We start from the raw sequence: 22,556 nt of genomic DNA, 5'->3' as shown, positions 1-22,556 counted from the left end.
TAGTCGAGTGTGAATCCTCTCTCGCTCTTCCTTTTCCTGCCGGTTTTGTTTGCAGTATTTCCTTAATTATTCCGAGACACAACACAAGAGTCAACGTCCGGATTGAGATAGGACAGTCACAAACCATACGACTAAATCTAATGTCATTCGTTTTAACATGTCTGGCTTCAAGCCAACTACATCCATGTAGTAAGATTGTGTTACCGCTGCTGCGTAAGACCTGGCAGCAACCACAACGCCAGTTAGAAGAAGATACAATTTTGTTTCTAGAATAGCGAAAACGATGTTCTAGTGTGAAAACTTGGTTTGTCGTGTAAACATGTATTTCCTTCTTGTTTGCAATAGGGCCCCTTTCTAGCCCAATGAATAATATTTTGTTTCCGTCCAAAATATCCGAGTTTTATTCTCAGTGACAGTAGGTATAAGTGGGATCAAATACCGCATTAATTTGTAGCTACATATCTTAGAAAACTACCCGGTTCAGCTGATATGATAAATTCAAGAAAAACTAAAATGAACAAAATTCAACGAAATCTTTGGGTTTTTGAATAGCTCTTCAAATTCAAGTTATTACATAATCGTTATGTTATTTAAAAATCACTGGTTTAAGACCGCAGAAACAAAAGCGAGAAATTGCATTGTACTAACGTAGTCAAACTAATAACAACCACCAATATTCTGCTTTGTATCATTCTTTCATTTTGGCAGCCTACCCAGAGACCCTTTTCCCATAGAAATTACAAATAATAAGCCGTACGTACCTGATATAGTAACAAAAAATTTAAGATTTTCTTACCAATTTCTTATTAAATTATGAATAAACGATCTAAGGTCAAAAGGTGAAGTGACTATCGCCCGCCTTATTATAGAGAGTTCTGTGTTATGTTCCTAGTAGGGGACTATTGAATGCATTACAATGGTTCGAATTCCATCTAAACTGTATGTACATTTCATACTGTATCTGTGTTGAAAAGGACATTAAAATGGAAGAAATAATAACAAGAAAGGTCGAAACTACTTTTCTTTGGCAGCAATTTGTGGAAACATCGCATTTCTTGCTTAGGATGGTGCCACTAAGAAAACGTTTTAACAAGCGGAAACGTTAAAAAGCTCGCCTAAAAATATTTGTCAAGGAGAACCTTTTCCATTTCATGCATTATAGTAAGACTACAAATGAACTCATATGAAGTGTTTTAGACTTTGTCCCAATATGTATCTTTCCGTGTTTATCAGAGTTCGAGAAGGATTTGAGTGCTGTATAATGAAGGTGGCGGGAACAGTTGCACATGAGTTATTGCCGACAGTGGTCTGTTTAAAAGTTAATACGTAGATTAAAACAGAAATACCTTATACAATTATTTTCTTGAAACTTTGTTTCAGTTCTTATGAATATGAAATCCTTTCAAATATCCTACTGTCTGGAAATAAAATGTCATAAAATCTTTCAGTTTTACGTCCCAAGAAACGGTATCGTATATATATATATAAAGAGGTGGGATGATGAAACATGGAAGAATGAAGAAAATGGGACGAAACGGGAAAATCCTCGAGACAACCACGGACGAAAAACAGGAACCTCACATACAAAGAAGAACGCTCTATCACTGAGCCACTGACGTCTTACCTACTATTCTGAAACGAATGCTACTAACTAAGAAAGCAAGAAGGAAACAAGATACGAGAAATGCATTCGATCTGTTGTTAAAATGGTAGTTGACTTTGTCTTGCTGTAACATGTTGCGTTGGTCTTCAACAAAAAACGTGTTCTATTTATTTGTCTACTTGCATACGATATCTTGTTAATAGAAGCCAATACACTTTTTACAAGGCATTCAGATATAACGCTTAAACTAATAGATCAAACGTTTTGCTCCTTTAAATGAATGTTTTCCGTTCCTTATTCATCGCCACAAAGTTGATATGTAAGATAATCAACGGCGCCGACTTTCCAAAATTTATGTGGGTGTGTATAAATGGCGTGACATGTTAGGTTATATACTTTCAGGGAAATATCAATGTTTGATTGATTTATTTTTAGTTAAAATTTTTTATAAACAATGCTAAAGGACTGCGCTGTGATAAAGTATAATATACTGTAACTATAAGGATCGACCAAATATTTACCATTCGCCAAATACTCGAAAAGAAGTGGGAATACAATACCCCGGTACATCAACTATTTATTGATTTTAGAAAGGCTTACGACTCGGTTAGGAGAGAAACATTATACAATGTTCTTACAGAGCTTGGAATACCGAGAAAGCTAATTAGATTAATTAAGATATGTTTAAGTGAATCCCAAAGTAAAGTCCGGGTAGGAAAATTTTTGTCCACGAGCTTCCACGTCGAAAATGGCCTGAAACAAGGAGATGCGTTGTCGCCATTATTATTTAACTTTGTGCTGGAATACGCCATAAGGAAAATCAAAGATAGCAACCAGGGCCTAGAGTTGAACGGCATTCACCAGGTTATGGCATATGCTGATGATGTAAATTTAATAGGGGATGATAGGAGAACAGTAGAAATAAATGCAGAGATATTATTAAACGCTTGCAGGGACATGGGTTTAGAAGTAAATGCAGAGAAAACTAAATACATGGAAGTGCGTCGGGACCGTAATACGGCAAATTGTGGAGGCGTTAAAATATTAAATAATACTTTTGATAAAGTGGATACTTTCAAATATTTAGGATCAATATTAACAGACGAAAATCATATTCACGAAGAAATTAAATGTCGACTAAAAGCAGGGAATTCGTGTTACTATTCGGTTCAAAATCTCTTGTCGTCGCGAATCCTGTCGAGGAATTTGAAGCTTAAAATATATAAAACGATAATCATGCCTGTTGTTCTGTATGGTTGCGAAACATGGTCGCTTACTCTGAGGGAAGAACATAGACTGAAAGTATTTGAGAACAGGATCCTGAGAAGAATATTCGGACCCAAGAGGAACGAGAATGGGGAATGGCGGAAGCTTCATAACGAGGAACTACATAGTTTATACGGTTTACCCAACATTGTTAGGGTCGTCAAGTCTAGGAGGCTTAGGTGGGCAGGTCATGTAGCTAGAATGGAAGAAAGTAGAAACGCTTTCAAAGTCTTGACTGGTAGACCCATAGGAAAACGACCATTAGGAAGACCTAGGCGCAGATGGGAGGATAATATTAAGATGGATCTCGCAGAGATAGGAATACAAAGTAGAAACTGGATGCAGTTAGCTAAGGATAGAAGTCAGTGGAGAGCTTTTGTGAACGCGGCACTGAACCTCCGGGTTCCATAGGCCATAGAGTTAGTTAGTTAGTTTTTAGTTAGTAACTATAAGGATAATACGGAGCTACCCCAGCTCAGTCGGAACACCCCTAACTTTAAAGCAAGAGAAACGGGTTCAAACTCGGGCCAAACTAAACATTTTGTGGGTGCAGTGCACCCACAAGGTTATTTCTGTGGGTGTCGGAGCCCCGAAGCACCCACTCAGTCGACACGCATGAAAATCATACTATTTAATACCTACTCACAATAGAACACGATAAAGTCCCCTATTACTGAGAAAATGTTTATTTCCATTCATTATTGTCACAATCTCTAAAAGTAATCTCAGGATAAGTGTAGCTGGGCTTAATTTTCTCCTCTGTGTATATTTAAATTATTTTATTATATTTTGGAAGCATTTCTTACAGGTAATGCTTTTTATGTTCTCTACTTACTGATCACTCAACTTTTCGTCAAAGGTAGAAAGAAGAATATAACAAAGATGAAAATCCATGGACTTAATGTCGATTTTTTTCACATGAGTGAACTTGATATCGAAAAACTTTGTTTTGTTTAACAATTTTAGGATTTCCACTTCTGAGGAAAATTTTAGACTTTCACTCAAACAGATACTGCTTGAGATCATGGTATATATATATATATATATATATATATATATATATATATATATATATATATATATATATATATATATATATATATATATATATATATATATATTATAATGGAGCATTCTTTTCCATCATAGCGCTCGCTTGTTCGTATTATACACCAGAAACTGGAAAATTGGGAAAAACCAGGAGATTTTACGAAAAAAAAAATCAAAAATTTGCGTTCCCTGCGTCGGGCTTGGGTACACGTAGGAACCTGAATTTGTTTTTCGAAAATACAATGTTATGTACATAATACGAGTGCAAAATTTTAATCTGGTATCTTGAAAACTTAGGTCGGGAGAAATGTTTGAAAGTTTGAAGGTGACTCATGTTTTTGTTCACATATATACATACAAATAGGGATATACCTAAAAGTATTTCAAAGTGTACTGCGTCACTACTATTTGACCTAGTAATGGTTTAAACGCCTCTCGCTTCACTATGATGATCCCTTTCCAATGGTGCTACTTACATGTTTGTACCATGCTCCTGAACCAGAAAAATTCTGGAAAAATCGTTTTTTTTTTTTTTTTTTTGTTTTTTTAATTTGCGTTAAAACTCTTTGTTCTTCTGGTCCAGACCTGGGTTCAAATAGAGATCTGAATCTTTTCAAGAAAATACATTATATACAATGCGTGTACGAAATTTCAGTCTTGTATCTTGAATAAAAAAAGGGCAGAGAGAGTTCTTGAAAATCTGAGGTTAGGTGTATATAATACACACATATACTGTATACATAAACAATGTAAAAATTTAGTGCGTCAATACTATTTGGTCTAGCGTCATGGTTCAAAAATCATTTTCGTTAGTATAACAAGACCTTTCGATCGGTACCACTCGCATGTTCGTATTATACACTGGAGCGTTAACAATCATACACGCGGTGGCTCAGTGGTAGAGCGTTCACCTCCGGAGCTTTGGGTCCCTGGTTCGATCCCAGCTCGCTCCATATTGACATTGTGCTGGACAAACACCGTGCTCGTGGGTTTTCTCGGGGTTCTTCCGCTTCCTAGCACTTTCTTCATTCCACCATTTCATTCATTACTGATCATCACTATCTCCTATAGTCTAACCGGCTTAACCGCGGGACGTACAACTTAAAGATTTCATTTTCATGTTCTCTTTCTAGTAATTTTTCATGACTTTTTCTTTTGTTCTAGCTAATTGCTTCCATTATTCCATTTTTCACAGTTACGTTAAAGAATCATGTAAGTCTTTCCGATATATCTGCTTCTGTGGGAATATTTAAGTCACTAGTTACATTAGTTAGATAATGCTTTCTCCTAACACCATAATTCCAATAAAAATATTGATGCATTTTGAAAAATGTTTTTTTTATTTACTTATATTATTATACAATTCTCAAGATGCAAATAAATTAATTATCCTATTCGTCCGTACACAATTTGGTAATTTTATTATAAAGATCATATTTGCATTATTACATACAGTATATCTCCATTAACACTCAGGTGTAGTTAACGTTCACGAAGCAGGTAATTGAACTGAAAAATAAAAATAAAAAATGAATACAGAACGAAACAAACTTACTTAAAATACTAGCATTCTTTTCAGTATTAAGTGTGAAGGAACTAAGTAATTCTACGACGAAAAGTCAAACTTAAAGGAACTTAAGAGAATGCACATTTATTCTATTGAAAATTGAAACATATATTATTAATTGTAGAAAACTGAAACATTTATTAATTGTCTACATAATCTCCTTGTACTTAAACGCACATTTTCCAATGTTTCAGATTTTTTTTTTCGATTCCATCGGAAAAATAACTTTCCGGTTACACCGGTAACCAATTATCAACTGCATCAATTACTAGCTGATAGTTGAAGTTTAAATTTCTTAACATCTGTTGGCTATGCGTGTTTCCAAACCATCCTCGCAGACTTACTTTCGGGTTTGTGACGATGTACTCAAGTTCGCGATGATGGCCGGCCCGATCTTTCCTCGATACATATAAAGAAGTTTTTCCTTGTTTGAAACGCTCTATCCCTTCATAGATCTTGTTTCACGATACACACTTGTCACCATACTGTGCTTATATTTGCCGGACGAAGAATTTGCGCAGGTTTAACACATTCCGCGAACAAAAAATAAAAATAAAAGTAAACATAAAAATAAAAGTGAAAATAAAAATAAAAGTAAAAATAAAAATAATAATAAAATAAAAATGAAATAAAAATAAAAATAAAAATAAAAAAATAAAATAAAAATAAAAATAAAAATAAAAATAAAAATGAAATGAAAATAAAAATAAAAATAAAAATTAAAATAAAAAATAACTCCCCTCATTACCCTCCTTGGTGCCTATGGACAATGGAGCTGCAATGTTTAAAGGTCTGACACACTCCAACAACTAACGCAGGAATGAGAACGACACGTTGCATAGAAATATTGCGGACGACACTATTTCAGCACTGAATACTAGCAGTGTTACCAAACCCTAGTGCGAGAAAAGGGAAACCCTAGTAGTCCCTTTACTTTTTGACTTCCCTTTTTTAAATATATCTGCGTTCTTTATATTGTTCCTTATTCCCATAGACTGAAATAGTGTGACGTCACATCCTTTTTGTTGCCATGGTGATCGCCATTTTATTTTCTATGCAAACACGAACGAAGGCTGAGAAATAACGCATAAATGGTGATGTGTTATGTATTTGATTGTAAACATTAATGTAATTTAGCAGAAATGGAACAAGCAATATCCTAGAATTCTTTACTAAAGATTTTCGATATTCTGTAGGCAACATAAAATTCTTAATCGTAAACGTAAAATTACTAAGGCAAAATAAATGACCAAATATGATTCGATGAGAACACACAATTGTAACATTACATAATACAGACATGGTTTGTTCCCCTTCTGTGCAATATATCGAGGATACAAACGAATAATGGATACAAACCTACCTCTACTTCAGCTCTTCATAAGATACGTGATTTGATTCAAGAGCATTTTCGCCTTTTTGCACCAACTTTACTTCGTTCTCAAAGTATTTAAAAATTCTAAATAATTTCACAGCCATTGTTTACTCAACACCTCATTTACACACTCAGGTTGTATAGAAAACAAAATGGCGATCACCATGCTAACGGAGAGGAAATGACGTCACCACTATTCCAGTCTATTGTGTTGTGTGTGGCGATTTACAAAATGTATGTCTGCAAAACTTCTTCACTCGTAGCAGTAGTGATTACCAAAATATTACGATTAAAATAGAAGAGTACTTTCTATTGATACATCTATTATTGAGTTGTAGAAACTTCAAAATAGCATACATATGGAAGTTTGGTTTGTTCAATAGAACCTTTTTTTAGAAGTACTCTTATCCTATTAACATTCACTAAGATATATTTTCTAAAAGTGTTTCAGTTAAACACAAGGTGTCGAAGTGTCATTTTTATGTTACTCTCACTGAATCTGGTTTAGAACCTATTTTTTTTTATTCTTTTGTAATGTAGAGACTCATATAAGTTTAAAAAAAATGAAACATGCCTGCACGTGGAATTACTGTTATAAGAGATCATAGTTAAGCAAGGAGTTGTAACATTCCAAATGCATGGCTAAAGGTAGCAGTAGAGTAAGTAGTTTTACTACGCCCTGAATCGATCGATCATCGATTTACTCGTACAGGATGGTAGGAAACTATTTGATCAAACTTCGAGAGCTGATTCCCAGCACCGAAACTAGCTAAAAAAATCCTCTGAAACTTTCGTCAGTGAGGGATAGTTTCGGCGATATAAGGTGCCGAAAGTGTGGGATAATGAAGTTCACAGGGCTGTAATTCTTAAACCACGATACGGAGAGAGTGCGGTTTAGAACATGACACTCGAACTGACAACTGCTCGATTAAATAATGAATGTTTCAAACCTCCGCATTATGTGTGCGCGGGATTGCCCAAAGGAACGTAGGGATTACTTGCCAGGTTAAACGGAACTGCACTCTGTACGTTTCATAATGGCAGATTTCATAGAAAAAGGAAAGACTATCGACAGTGTGAGTTATAGAGAAATGTTGAAAAAGAACCTGAAGCCGGCAATTCGCAACAAACGCTGAGATTTGTTGTCGGAAAAAGTTTTGTTGTTGCATGACAATGCACGGCTAAACACGGCTTATCACACTATTGAAACTATCAACAAGCTGAAATTTGTGTTACTGGAACGTCCTGCCTAGAACCCAGACCTACCTCCATCTGACTTTCACTTGTTTCGATTACTCAAAGATGCTTTGTGTGGTCGCCGATTTGCATAAGATTTCCAGCTTGGAAAATGCGGGCCAAAAGTGGCTTCACGACCAACAAGAACCCTTTTATTTAGAAGGAATACGTAAGCTCATTGACCGTTGCGCCCAGTGCATTGATAAGGAGGAAGATTACGTAGAAAAATGATGTGCATAGTATAACCACAGCTTCATGTAAATAAACAGAAGAATGAAAAGTGTAGATAATTTTTGACTTGTCCTCACACATCATACACATTGAATTTCCAAAATTAGGAATCAATATAATTTAAATTTGTATTTTCCATTTCCCTTGCTCTGATTGTTTCGGAGATTTGGGCTAAAGAGATTGAGGAAGATTGAAGCCCCCAAGCTCATGATCAAATTAAGTTATTCCAAGGTGACGTTCCAACAAAAGGTTCTGATAATAGAGACCGAGACTTTCTACTGTAGGCATACGTTCCGGAACACAACAGTACAGAATAACTTCAAATAGCCAAGACGACTTGCGAAAGGAAAACTTGTAACTTATTTGACGTTATCTTCACATCAAAGTACTGAACTTAAGATTTCCTATTAAATCTCTATTTGTTGCTTCATAACTTTTACGTTCTTAAGTCTGGCATTTACGTTGATCTGTCTATTTTAATTTTCACTTCATCCCCAAGTAAACTCTATACTTTTGCATTTGGTTTAGCTACTAGTTGCATTTTTTCTCATATACATGAAAATAAGTTATTTCAAGGCTCATATAGAAGCGCTGCTTAAAGATGCAGTAAACTCAAAATCAACTAAACTCAATTGTATGTTTTTGGTCTATATTCCTATTGCTAAAGCTTTAAAGGAAAAACCAATATTCGCTACACACAACGTTCTATCCTATACTCTCCATACTTATTTCATATAAAATGAGTTAATAAATCCATAGTTTCAATATTAGTTAGATTTTGAAGTATATTTGTCCTTGTGAAAGAAAAGTAGATCAACCTGGTCACATATGCATCCTTTCGGAGTTGTAGGCTACTGAAAACATAGCTCGGACATTAGGGAATCTACCGTAGCCCGGTCAAGACTTCACTTAATAACTAATAGGTGCGGTATCCAGATATCCATGTAATCTTCTGGTACCTCGCCAACAATTTGTATAGAGGTAGTTGGGAGTACTTCAAACTATATGCCCGTAGCTAAACTCCCTGTATAAAAATTGTTGCGTGAGTACCTTAGAATTCTGAAACATGTATTTCTGGATAGCGCACATATTGGTTCCTAAGTGAAGTCTTGAGCCGACTATGGTAGGTTTCATAGTTTTGGAGGTTTGTACCGTTAAAGATCATTTTTCCTTCTTTTCGGTAGCCCATAACTCCGAAAGCAAGCATTTGTGCACCCAGGTTGGTCTATAGTTTTCGTCCTATCTTGGGGTCAGAAATCACCTCCGAAAAGTTGTCGATGCTGTTTTGAAACACCCGATATATATATATCATTTCTTACATTGTATAGTATCCAATGTAAGAAATCAAATCCCATTATACATTGTGCGCTATATTACAGTGTTAGCTCCCTCATGGCTAAGCGGTTAGCGTACTCGCCTTTGGCATGGGCGACCCGGGTTCGATTCCGGCGGGAGTTCATGTCATTCGGATTCCACGTTAATCAGTTAGTCCACGTCTAATATAGCCTTGCTGCTGAAAGGGACGCTAAACTAAAATCAACTCAACTCAACTATATTGCATTGTATAGTAATTATATTATATATGCATTTACTAGCTATCAAAGTACCACAACTCTATTATTGGTTACTTCAACGCTGAATGATCAGTTTCATTTTATGATTCCATCATAATGTTAGCTTCAGCAGAAAGAAGGTAAACTTACGAGGAGGACATTGCAATACTGGAATGCATTCCCAGGTATCTTGGTGACGTGTATATCCTGGTGCACAAATACAACCATTGGTAGGTCCACGACATTCTAATGTGAACTGGTTGCAGTATCCATCACACCTTCCAGGCATTTCTCCTACTCCACAATCTAGAAAGTGTGAAGGGAATGTTGTCTTTAAAATATATAAATTTATTATAGCATAAGCATGTTTTGCAATCAATATGTTTTACAAAAAACATTTTTTGAAACGAAAATTAAAACTATTATCGAATGACTTCTCTTTGTCGAATACGAATTCTTATTTTCTAACCTTCTTAAGAAAATAAGAAAATTACTTCAGTCTTTCAAGTATAGTAGAAATGATCACAGTTTTTTTTTTACATATATTACCCAGTTTTTCATATATTATTTACAGTGTACTAACTACTGCACTTTGCTATGTAAAACCTGAAAAAAATAATTACAATTAAAAATGAGTACGGTTTGCTTTATATGTATACTTGCGTTATTCCTCTAGCAAATCTTAAGTACATCATTAATACTATATATAGTTGTAGAGCTTATAGTAAAGTTACTTCTAAATATGCAGGTCTTTTCGGGTCATTATGTTTGTTTGGGTAATTAGATCCATCCAGATGAAGCTGGGCCTGGAAAGGTAGACCAGATCTCGAGTTACGTAAATAAAATACCTCGAGTCTAAAGTCACCCAATTTCCGGCAGTAACAATTAATTTTATCAGTAATAAAATGATACGTTATAGGAAGCGATGTAGCGTTTGCAATATAAGCAATCTAAACAAGATAGTGAGTGTTCAAGTTATGTCTTTTCTTATATTAGAAGCACCTTGTTTATTTTACATGTTAGTGTTGGTTTACTATTTTGAAATTTTCAGTATTAAAATGTTTTTAAACCTACACTAGCAATATTATGATACAGCACAGTGAAGCTACAGATGTGGATCCTTCATGTCATAGAACATTAGAAATCTGAAGCCAGTGCACACACTAAGAAACACAGGAAGCCTCTATTGTTTGTAACAAATGTATATATTTTCCGTTGGTACTCAATATATTGCTGAGTTATTTCATTGTCCAGCGGATGATTAAATGTTAACAAAAATCATTGTTAAAAACACAAACAACTTGTTATTTTGCAAACATTTACTATGTTTTACAACGGTATGATCTATATTATGTAGAGGGCACTTTAATGATGTAGCTGTTATAACAAAATATTACTTACTTGTAGATTCAGGAGGTGTGAGTGGTTTTGTAGCTATTTCTGAATACACAGTAGCAACAAGGCACAAAATGATCAATAAGAATGACCAATGGAATACATGGTTTCTGTTAAAATTCATACTTATCTAAGAAAATTAGTTATCAAAGGTTTTACACAGATAATTGGTCAGAAAACTCTTGACTCAGGTTCGAATGTGAAATGAGAAACATTAACACTCAAATTCAGTTTAAAAGATACTAATAAACCGCTAGGTATTTTCCATTATCACTGTTGTTGATAAGGATTAGATCATCATTTCCTTTGTGTTTACTGCGTTTGCAATTACTAAGAATAAATTACCTTGAAAGACAATCAGTATACTTGGATAGTACATGTGATGTAGAATATTTTATCTATTTCTCATTATAGTTATTACTTTAAAGGATCGACTTGCAAAAACACACTTGCAATTTCATTGGAAGCGAACAATCCAAAGAAGGCTCACTTCAAATGTTATTGCCATTTTATATCTTATTTGTGCCTTCAATGTATGAGGTGATAATCTAAAATGCCAGATAATACATTGAGGTATTTCATAAACAAGTAGGATAAATTAGTAATATACACATCCAGTTTATTAAAATGTAATGAACAAATCAATATTTTTCTGAGTGGTTTATGATTTCTAAGCATATAAAATTAAAACAAAAAGCCTCGTTACATAGGGAAGGAAATATAACGACCTCACTTACTTATTCAAAATGTCACATTTAAATTTCCCCATTCTTATGTGAGGTGAAAAATAACTGTCAAAATAATTATTGTAAGTAATTGTTATTATAACTAAATTCCGTGTTGACGAATATCGAAACTTTACTGTACTCAACGTGGGTTCAATTCGTTAATTGGGCGGTTTCATGGTTCATAGAACAACACCAACTTGACTCACTCTTAATCCGTAAACAAATAAGTCCAACTAGAATTGTTTCCGTTTCACACCTATCTTTATTATCATTACCTCATATGACCACATATACCGTAATAATCTACCACTAAATGACACCATTTACACACATTAATCGCTAGCCCTCTTACTACGTCCAGTACACAATTAATATAATTAACAACTCTTCAATTGGGCTTTAAACTTCAATACTATGGCATCCACATCAACAACCATTCGATATTCAATTCAATATATTACATTACTAACAAACACTAACTTTTTCTTTCTTTCTGAAGCATGTTCAAAATTCTTTCGCGCTTTCCACCACATATCTTTCTAATTCCCTACAACATTCCCCCTTCTTCTTCTTTTTGTTATAATCAGCACTTAATACCCAATAATGTTTCTACACCTTCTTGTAGTCTTTTAGTGTTTCCGAAAGTAGCCATCCTTTACAATCCTTACTTGTTATCTTTTGCTTGTGTCCATTCAAATACCCACCAAATCTCCATTTCCTAGGTCATGATATTTATTAGTGTTCAATCTCAATAATTAATCTTTCGTTACCGTAACTAAATCTCCTTCATCCTCTAAAGAAAAGTGTTCTCTCCTATATTCCAAAAGTAAGTCATTTCTCATCCGTTCACCCTTTACAACAACCTGGTGAGTAATCTTCTTGTCATTTCTCCATTTACATTTCTTTTTTCCTTCCTCCTGTACTACTGGAATCGATTGTCTACTTTGTTTGGAACTCTTAATCCATTTTCGTGAAGCGGAACGAAAGCTGTCTTCTGTCGAAACAGTAAGATCACATGAAGTACTTTGATTTTCCATGGTCTTCCCATTATTGAAAGTATACAACGAGTCACATCCTATAATACTGTGATCCAAAAATTCTTGGCATACTTTGAATTCACCATGATAGTTGATTCCTTCTGCTATCACTGGTGTCTCTAATTTTGCAAATAAGGTAAGATTACGTTTACCCCATTGCACCGTTTCCACTGGAATTGATTGCAATTTTATTGTATTAAGTAATTGTGCATATGTTAAAATTGATATCACAGAATATTGCAATTCCGTTTCTGTTGTAAAGGTTAAATTTACTCCATTACAATTTAATACATCCAATTGCTCCCTGTTATCTTCTTTATTTGTCTGATTAACTGTGTGTTCGTTAATCGAATCTGAAAAAAGCTCTTGCTCTGATAGCACTGGCTCTTCTTTTTGTCCCGTTTCTATTGTGAAGCCATTTAGATGAAATTCTTCTACTGGGTTCAATACATAATCATCACGGCCAGAGCAAGTAAACAAATTATCTAAAGAATGCTCATAATCCTTGGATGTCGATGCTTGTTGTTCGTTCTGTGAAATGCGATCAGTTTGTGGGAATTCATCTACTCGTTTCGCAACGTCAGTGTGGGATGTGAATTTATTATCACAGCATACAGCAAAATGGTTAAATCGTCCACAATTCCGGCACTTTACTTCTTTGGCTGGACACTGATGCCACTTATGACATCGTTCACACGATTTACATGTAAGAAACTGCCGTCCATTATTCTTTTTATAACTATTATACGATGTCCTGTTGTTATGCAGGTGATCTAACCGAGTTTCTTGTCTGTAAAATACAGAAGCTTCTATCTCCAATAACTCGAATTGATTGATTATATCAATAGCCATAGACATGGTCAAGTCAGTTGTAGACAACAGCTTCTTTCGCGCAGATTCACTAAGAACACCGCAGACTCTCTGGTCTCTCATAGCATCTTCTTGAAATACGCCAAAATTGCAGCGGTTGGCCTGCTTTTTAAAATTGAAAATGTAATCCTGTGCAGTTTGGCCTATTTCTTGCTTCATAGAATGAAATTTGTATCTTTCAACTATGTAATTAGTTGCCGTGTGATACTGTTTCATCAATAGATCCTTTATTTGCTGAAAATCAAGCTCCGGTACTCGTTTTTGTGCTGCTAGTTCCTTTAATGTTTTATAAACTGCATTACCCATAACGGATAAAATAATACACACTTTCTTGGCTTCTGATACATCATTAGCAAGACAATACTGTTCAAATCTTTCGATGTATGTTTCAACATCTGTTTCTTCTGGATTCAAAGGTTCAAAAAATTGTATATGTTTAGACTTCGCCATCTTCCATGCAAAAACCAGCTCGTCGCCAATTGTAAGTAATTGTTATTATAACTAAATTCCGTGTTGACGAATACCGAAACTTTACTGTACTCAACGTGGGTTCAATTCGTTAATTGGGTGGTTTTATGGTTCATAGAACAACACCAACTTGACTCATTCTTAGTCTGTAAACAAATAAGTCCAACTAGAATTGTTTCCGTTTCACACCTATCTTTATTATCATTACCTCATATGACCACATATACCGTAATAATCTACCACTAAATGACACCATTTACACACATTAATCGCTAGCCCTCTTACTACGTCCAGTACACAATTAATATAATTAACAACTCTTCAATTGGGCTTTAAACTTCAATACTATGGCATCCACATCAACAACTATTCGATATTCAATTCAGTATATTACATTACTAACAAACACTAACTTCTTCTTTCTTTCTGAAGCATGTTCAAAATTCTTTCGCGCTTTCCGCCACATATCTTTCTAATTCCCTACAATTATGTATATCTCCATCTGTTTATAAGTCAGGGTCCGAACATAAGCGAGACATTTTAAAATTTATATTAATCCAGTGTACTTGTTAATAAGTTTGAGGGGCTCGCAGCTATCGGAGGAAGTATTAGCTATCCTTAATGAGGTATTATTAAGTGTTCGATATTTTGAGTTAAGGCACAGAAGGAAAACATTTTTTGTTAAAAGACTACACTTTTTTTATCTTTACATACAAAACAAACGATTCAAGAAAGTAAATATTCAGTCTGTTATGTTAATTGCAATTAACTTCAGTAAGTTTATAATCGAAAGGTGAAGTTATTTGTCTGTTTACTTTCCTGCAATTTCTAATAATCTATTTTTATACTTTGTTATTCAAACATACACATAAGTTCTTGGTATGTAACCCATAAATGGTATATAGTACTTGACAGCAGGCGCATATAGTTTCAGTTTCAATTAAATATTCAATTTATTATTTTATCCATTTATATCAAAAGTGAATCTGAACCATAATTTGTAGACAAAGGAGTATTATTGTAACCGCTTTTCGGGGTCTGTCCTCCGTTGTCCTCACAATGAGTATTTTCCGGAGACCTGCAATTACCTGGGTGACATGTTGAAGGACATCTCCGAAAAGGGATAACAAAATCGTTCCCAAATTGCCCGCCGGTCTCAATAACGAGTTGAGTCTTAGGCACCGAGAGGTTTGGAAGTCTCGTCTCGAAATTCTCACAGACGATCAAACGGTCATTCAGACTAGTGCTGTCGAAATCGTTTCTTGAAAAGACCGAAAACCGGTTTTTGAAAAAAGTGAAGCTTCATAAAACCGAAATGTCGGTTTCGAAAACCGCTCTTGCGGTTTCGGTTTTCAAAACCGCTTTTGCGGGTTTTGTTTTCAAAACCACATTTAAGGTATTGGTTTCCGAAACCGCATTTGACGTTACGGTTTCCAAATCTGCTTTTCTGGTTTCGGTGTTTGAAACCGCATTTGCGGTTTCGGTTTTCAGAAAACCGGTTTTCTCAAAAAACGAAGACTGCAAATGTCTCAAAAATTCGACAACACTAATATCAAGTAACGGCGAAAAAACAGCAAAGAATCTTTCCTATCTTCGGCTCACAGTTGCCAGATGGAGGAAAATTTTCTTTGGCATAGGGAGAGAATTACCAAAATTTGCAGAGGGGAAAGAAGATAATTTTTTAAAACTGTCTTAATGTGTAGGGAAATTCTTGTTGAGTATAATTTTACGATTGCAGAATAAAAAATAAGTTGGAATTTCTCACAAAGAGACACGGCTATCGTTATTGGGAAGTAAAAAGATATAGAATAAAATATGATCGCTGTTCCCTTCACATATGAACTATTGCAGGTGTCTGGGACTTGCGATAAGAAACCAGTCAACTCATGCAAAACCACAACATTCACATTTATCGAAGTGGCAACAATTCAACAATAAAATTGTGTATCGCGATGTAAATTCTCCTTCTTTTTTTCTTTTTTTTCTTTTTTTAAGAAAGGGAGGTGGTGTGTTTCGTTAATAAAAGAAAAAGTGGCAGTACTATTTAAGGTGAAAGAGTAATGATAATATAAATGATCTCTGTCTAAGTGCATGAGATTTCAAATTGAATTTCATGAGTTGCATGTGTAGTGACCTTAAATAGGGAATACCCAAGGTGACCAGACGTCCCGTTTTAGACGGGACAGTCCCTTTTTTCCAACCGTTGTCCCGTTTTTTTCTGATTCTCGAACGGGACGCCTAAATGTACCGTTTTTAAGTAAAAATGACCTAGGTGTCCCGTAATTATTATTCAAAATATAAAAAATCAATACAAATTCTATTCTCTTCCGTACCAACACTCGTTGCCAAGGTTCAGGCGTGTCTAGAACTTCTGAATTTTCAAATGGGAATTGAGTGTTCGTGGTTCATGTGGAAATTGAGTGAGAATTCTGAGTGTTCAACTAGTTAATGGAATTGTTGGGTAGAACTTGCAATCGGGAACCATTATTTGTTGTGTGGTACACGTAAAGTTAGAAACGGTGTGTTATCTCTCTTACTTGTGTATTTTGTAAATTGAGAACACTGCTGAGTCCCAAAATGCAATCTGGAAGTCAGATACTCCCCCCCCCCCGGTAGCCGATTCATATGCGTCCCGTTTTCGCAAGTGAAAATTCTGGTCACCTTGGATATACCTTATTTTCTATTTAGCTTAGTGTTGTTGTATTACCCGATTTTTTCGGTTACCACCCGATTTTCAGGTTCTATATTCGTCCTTCGCTTAAACATATCTTTATCACGAAAAACTACCCGCTTCTTGGGATTGGTGTAAAAGTGATGGTGTATTCAACGTTAACCGCTACAAGTCTGACAATCTTAATCGTGATTGAGTTAAATTTTAACTTGCTCTCAGGCTCAGGCTGTGAGCTATCTGAGCACTGCAAGTGTGCAGGGCCATTTGCTAATAAGAGATCTGCGCTATTGCACAATGATTTTCTTTGTGTAGTTCATGTGCTTTTAATGTAATGTATTGGAGGTTCTATACGAATGAATATTCGTTTGTAGATTTTGTGATAAACATACTTGAATTATTCATGCCTTCATAAGCTACAAGAATGCCGAACGACAATTTGAAATGTAACTTTAAAGACTCCTATAGAATAGAATCTACGTATGTTAGCCAGGGCAGAACTCAGTTTGCAGCAAACTGTACACTTTGGAAAGCTTAGTTTCATTTGGAAAGTAGGCTGCAGGAAAGCAAACTGGACCCCACCTGATTTTGTTTATATATTTTGTAAATCAAGGAACGAGAAACACGAATCTCAAGGAATTTTGACATTCCGAATTTCGGAAGTCGAGATATACGAATTTTAATTGACCACGGAAGCAAACTGGAACCCACCTGATTTGTTTTATATATTTTGTAAAGTAGATCACGAGAAACACGATTCTGAAGGAATTTTGACATTCCGTATTTCGGAACTCGAGAAATTCGAATTTTAATTGACCATGGAAGCAAACTGGACCCCACCTGATTTTTCATATATTTTGTAAAGTAGACTACGAGAAACACGAATCTGAAGGAACTTGTAACATGCCACTATGTGCGCCGTTCTGGGCCGCTGGACATAAGTTCCAGGCCAACTATATAAATATTTTTGGGGGTTAGAGTTATTAGACATATATTGTCTTTCTTAAAAAATAAACTGGTAAATCGTTATAGATGTAGAGTATTAATCTACGGATTTATAAATTATTTAGCATTATATATATATATATATATATATATATATATATATATATATATATATATATATATATATATATATATATATATATATATATATATATATATATATATATATTAATAACGCTCTAACAAACTTCCCTAGTCTTATTGTTTTTAGGTTATTTTAGAGTAGGATCTTGTTAACAGAAAATTTGTTTTTTTTTCTTTTTTTTTTTGAAAAATTTATATCAAGTATCAAAAATTTTTCGAAAAATACACATTAAATGTAGTTACAATTGATATATGTTTACTAATATGAAATCTCTTTGAATATAAGTCAGAACATGTTTAACCCTTTGGGGATCCTATGGTACATTTTGTACCATACGGGTGTTTTATGGTACATTGCGTTATTTCTCTTCTATTTAAGCTTTTTCGTCTGGGTTTATTTGTTTTTCAAGTCCAGAGGCATAGTAGAAGACATTAAGTATGGTTTCAGACCGTCTTGCGTCCAGACATAGGAGGTGATGACGTCATAATTCTGAAATATATATTTTCCCTTATGAACCCTATGTTCAATATTTTTTGGCGCACTTATTTTAGCACGTAGAAGATTGACATTTTGCACAAACATTAAGTCCACCGAGTGGTATTTACCATATTTTTTTCAGATGTGTGAGTTAAAACAGGGGGGGAAGGGGCAAAAGTTTGAAAAAAGGGATATTTTTACCCCCAAAATCCCTTTTTTCGTCATTTTTCCGCCTGATATACATGATGGAGACAGGTGAGTCATACCGTCTGAAAGGCAATTTTATTCTGAAGAGAATGATAGGCGCGAAATGACCCTAAAGTAATTAGGGATGTCTCAGGGAATTTTTAAAAAATATTCCTCTGTATAGGGTAATACGGTACATTGTCGGAATATATATTTTTTGGCAGGCTTACTTTTGTACCTAGAAGAGTAAAATTGTGCATAAACATTCAGCCTACCTAGTAGTATTTATCAGATATTTTCAGATCTCTGCGTAAAAACAGGGGGTGTCCAGAGGGGCTAAAAGTTAAAAAAGGGATAGTTTTAACAAAAAAATTCCGTATTTCGTCATTTTCCCGCCTCAGATACATGATGGAAACACGTGAGTCATACCGTCTGAACGGCAGTTCTATTCTGAAGAGAATGATGTGCAAACCATGATCCTAGGTTAATTAGGGATGTGTCAGGGATTTTTTTTCAATATATACCGATGTATAGGGTAATACGGGGCATTTTCTGAACTTTTTTTGGCGGGCTTATTTCTGCACGTAGAAGATTGAAATTGTGCACAAACGTTTAGTCCATCGAGTAGTATTTACCAGATTTTTTCAGATTTCTGCGTTAAAACAGGGGGGTCCAGAGGGGGTAAAAGTTGAAAAAGGGATATTTTTACCCAAAAATCCCGTATTTCGTCATTTTCCCGCCTTAGATACATGATGGAGACACGTGAGTCATACCGTCTGAAAGGCATTTCTATTCTGAAGAGAATGATGTGCAAACCATGAACCTAGGTTAATTAGGGATATTTCAGGAAATTTATTCCCCGAGATCATAGTGTATTGTGGTAATTTGGGGCATTGTGGGAATTCATGATAAAATTTCTCTCGCCCTTAGTATTCAAGATAGAAACTTGAAATTTGGCACACACATTCAGTATACCAAGTACTATTTATCAGATTTTTTTAGATGGCTACGTTCACACAGGGCCGTTCCAGGGGGGGGGGCAAAGTGCGAGAAAAAATTTCCCTCCGAAAGTTTTCCTTTTGACACCATTTTTCCCCGCTCCTGGTATATGGTATGAGCATGCATATTTTTACCCAAAAAATACCATATTTTGTCATTTTCCCGCCTTAGATATATATATGCTAATATTATATATCACTGGAATAACTTCGAGAGAACATTAACACTTTTAACCAATTCGCAAATTAGATCACTTTAACTATTGAACAATAACGGTATTCCGATTATGTTTAAATTTACGATATAGCACCAAGCCAAGTGTTCGGAAGTTTTACATAACCTCTAGGATAACACTATGCTTTTTTATATATAACCAAAATAAAGTGTAATAAAGCTATCACACGTAACAAACTTTGACATTCCGAATTTCGGAACTCAATATATTCGTATTTTAATTGACCACGGAAGCAAACTGGACCCCACCAGATTTTTTATATATTTTGTAAAGTAGACCACGAGGAACACGAATCTGACGGAAGTTTGACATTCTCAATTTCGGAACTCAAGATATTCAAACCTAAAGTGACCACGGAAGTAAACCGGACCCCACCTGATTTTTATATATTTTGTAAACTAGACCATGAGAAACACGAATCTGAAGGAATTTTGACATTCTGTATTTCGGAACTCGAGATATTCGAACATAAAGTGACCACGGAAGTAAACCGGACCCCATCTGATTTTTATATATTTTGTAAAGTAGACCATGAGGAACACGAATCTGAAGGAATTTTGACATTCTGAATTTCGGAACTCCATCCTCATATGAAACTGATGTTAGCGAGGAAGAAGATTGTGTGCCCACTTGTGATTCAAACTATTTCTATGGAAAGAATAAATGTTTCAAGTGGAGCAAGAATCCCCTGCACTTGGACGTACACGTGCGCATAACATTGTTATCAAATTGTCAGGTGTTCGTGGAGCTGCAAAGGATGTCCGTGACAATGACGTTGTAGGTACTTGGCAATCATACTTCACTGACACCATGCTGCAAATTATAGTAAACCACTCAAATGGCAAAATGGGTCAAATGAGAAGCAGGTATAAGCAACCTCTGCCATCATTTGTGAGTGATGTCAATATGATTGAAATCAAAGCAGTGGTAGGACTGTAATACCTGGCAGGTGTATTGAAATCAGGAAACGAATATTTTTCTAGCCTTTTTGCTTCAGACTGTGCGGGTAGAGAGATCTTCCGGGCCACTATGAGTGTCAAGAGATTCTTGTTCATTGTTGCAGCCTTTCGGTTTGACTGTGCCCTGATACGAGCAGAGCGAAGGGAAACGGATAAACCTATTATTATTCGTGAAATTTGGGATGCATTCAGCCATAATTGTATGCAGTATTTTGTTGTAGGAAGTTTTGTGACTGTTGACAAAATGCTGGTATCAGTTTCGGGGAGATTGCTCTCTTAAAATGTACATGCCTAAAAACCTAATAAATGTGGAATAAAAGTTCTGTGCCTTACAGATTCAGCGAACTTCTATATGAATAAAGCTTTCACTTATATTGGTTCAGAAAGTGATGTTCGTGGAAACGTGTAAGTGCCAACGTAAACAATGTTGCGACTAATTGAACCCATCAAAGAGACAAATCGAAATGTGACCGTTCACAAGTGATTCTCACAGTTGATTAACCTCCATTGAACTTGCTGAGAAATTGGAAACAGAGAAGCTCACCATCCTGGGAACAGTGAGAGCCAACAAACATGAAATACCAGAAGAATTCAAAGCTGACCGACCTAGACAAGTTGGATCAACTGTCTTTGGACATACCTCAGACCTCACGCTTTGTTCTTATGTTCTGAAGAAGAACAAAGCAGTTATTTTATTGTCTAGCATGCATCAAGACCAGAAGATAACAGACTCTGGAAAACCTGAAATGAATACCAACTACAATGAGACAAAGGGTGAGGTGGGTATCTTTGAAGCGCTGTGCGATACATACACTACTTCGAGAAGTACAAGGAGATGGCCTATGGCTATTTTCTTCGCAATGTTGGAAATTGCTGGGATGAACAGTGCTATTGTGTCATACTTCAAACCTAATTCAACAGCACAGAAGGTGCCAAGAAGGAAATGTTTGACTTCATTAGGCATGGGACTTATCAAAGAGCATATGGATAGACGTGAAACCAGATATTTTCCGAGGGAGCTGCGGCATGTGGTTGCAAAAATAGAGGTGGAGACGTAGGAGTGGGGAGTCCAGAGCCACGTGTCAGAAAGGTTCATTGTCAGATGTGCCTTCGAGAAAAAGACAGAAAGACAAAATTTTCTTGTGTGAAGTGTCATAAATTGCTTTGTTTGGAACACATTTATATATTTAACCAGACTGTGCAAATAACACGGCATATTTTACATGCGCAATTAAATTATGTAATCCCACATAATTTGTATGTACACATAGTTCATGTATTACACATTCACATGTAATAATATGTATCTTATTTGACACGTAAATGCAATTATTTGTAATAACATCTTATTTTCATTCATTGGGGTTTCTCAGACCCCACTAGAGGTTTAATGCAATGTTTTTTCACCGGACCAGTTAAGGACTAGTTATCTTTCAGGTACCTTTTATGTGATATATCGATGTTCAAAGTTGGTAGGTGAAAACCCGTTAGAACTCTCTTTGTTACATTTAACACTTAAGTCGAGAATTAAAATTACTATATCCAAGTAAAATGTATACGTTA

The 22,556-nt window shown here is 35.3% G+C and overlaps 1 protein-coding gene and 1 long non-coding RNA gene across 2 annotated transcripts; one reads left to right on the top strand and one right to left on the bottom strand.

The window, feature by feature from the left end:
- Positions 1-5,308: 5,308 nt before the first annotated feature.
- Positions 5,309-11,483, bottom strand: LOC145693903 (uncharacterized). Its single transcript, XR_014132844.1, has 3 exons — positions 11,283-11,483; positions 10,032-10,187; positions 5,309-5,428 (listed from the first exon to the last, which is right to left on the bottom strand). It is a non-coding gene; the product is annotated as an uncharacterized LOC145693903 (long non-coding RNA).
- Positions 11,484-18,859: 7,376 nt separating this feature from the next.
- LOC145694312 (uncharacterized) lies at positions 18,860-22,051 on the top strand. Its single transcript, XM_081770401.1, has 2 exons — positions 18,860-18,869; positions 21,528-22,051. Exons 1-2 carry the CDS (start codon positions 18,860-18,862, stop codon positions 22,049-22,051), a joined length of 534 nt encoding a protein of 177 aa, XP_081626527.1.
- Positions 22,052-22,556: the final 505 nt, after the last annotated feature.

Source organism: Thermobia domestica, chromosome 9, assembly GCF_964235325.1.
Source record: "Thermobia domestica chromosome 9, izTheDome1.hap1.1, whole genome shotgun sequence".
Taxonomy (NCBI): Eukaryota; Metazoa; Arthropoda; class Insecta; order Zygentoma; family Lepismatidae; genus Thermobia; species Thermobia domestica.
The sequence above is the reverse complement of the archived record's forward strand: the minus strand, read 5'-3'. Positions and strand labels throughout refer to the sequence as shown.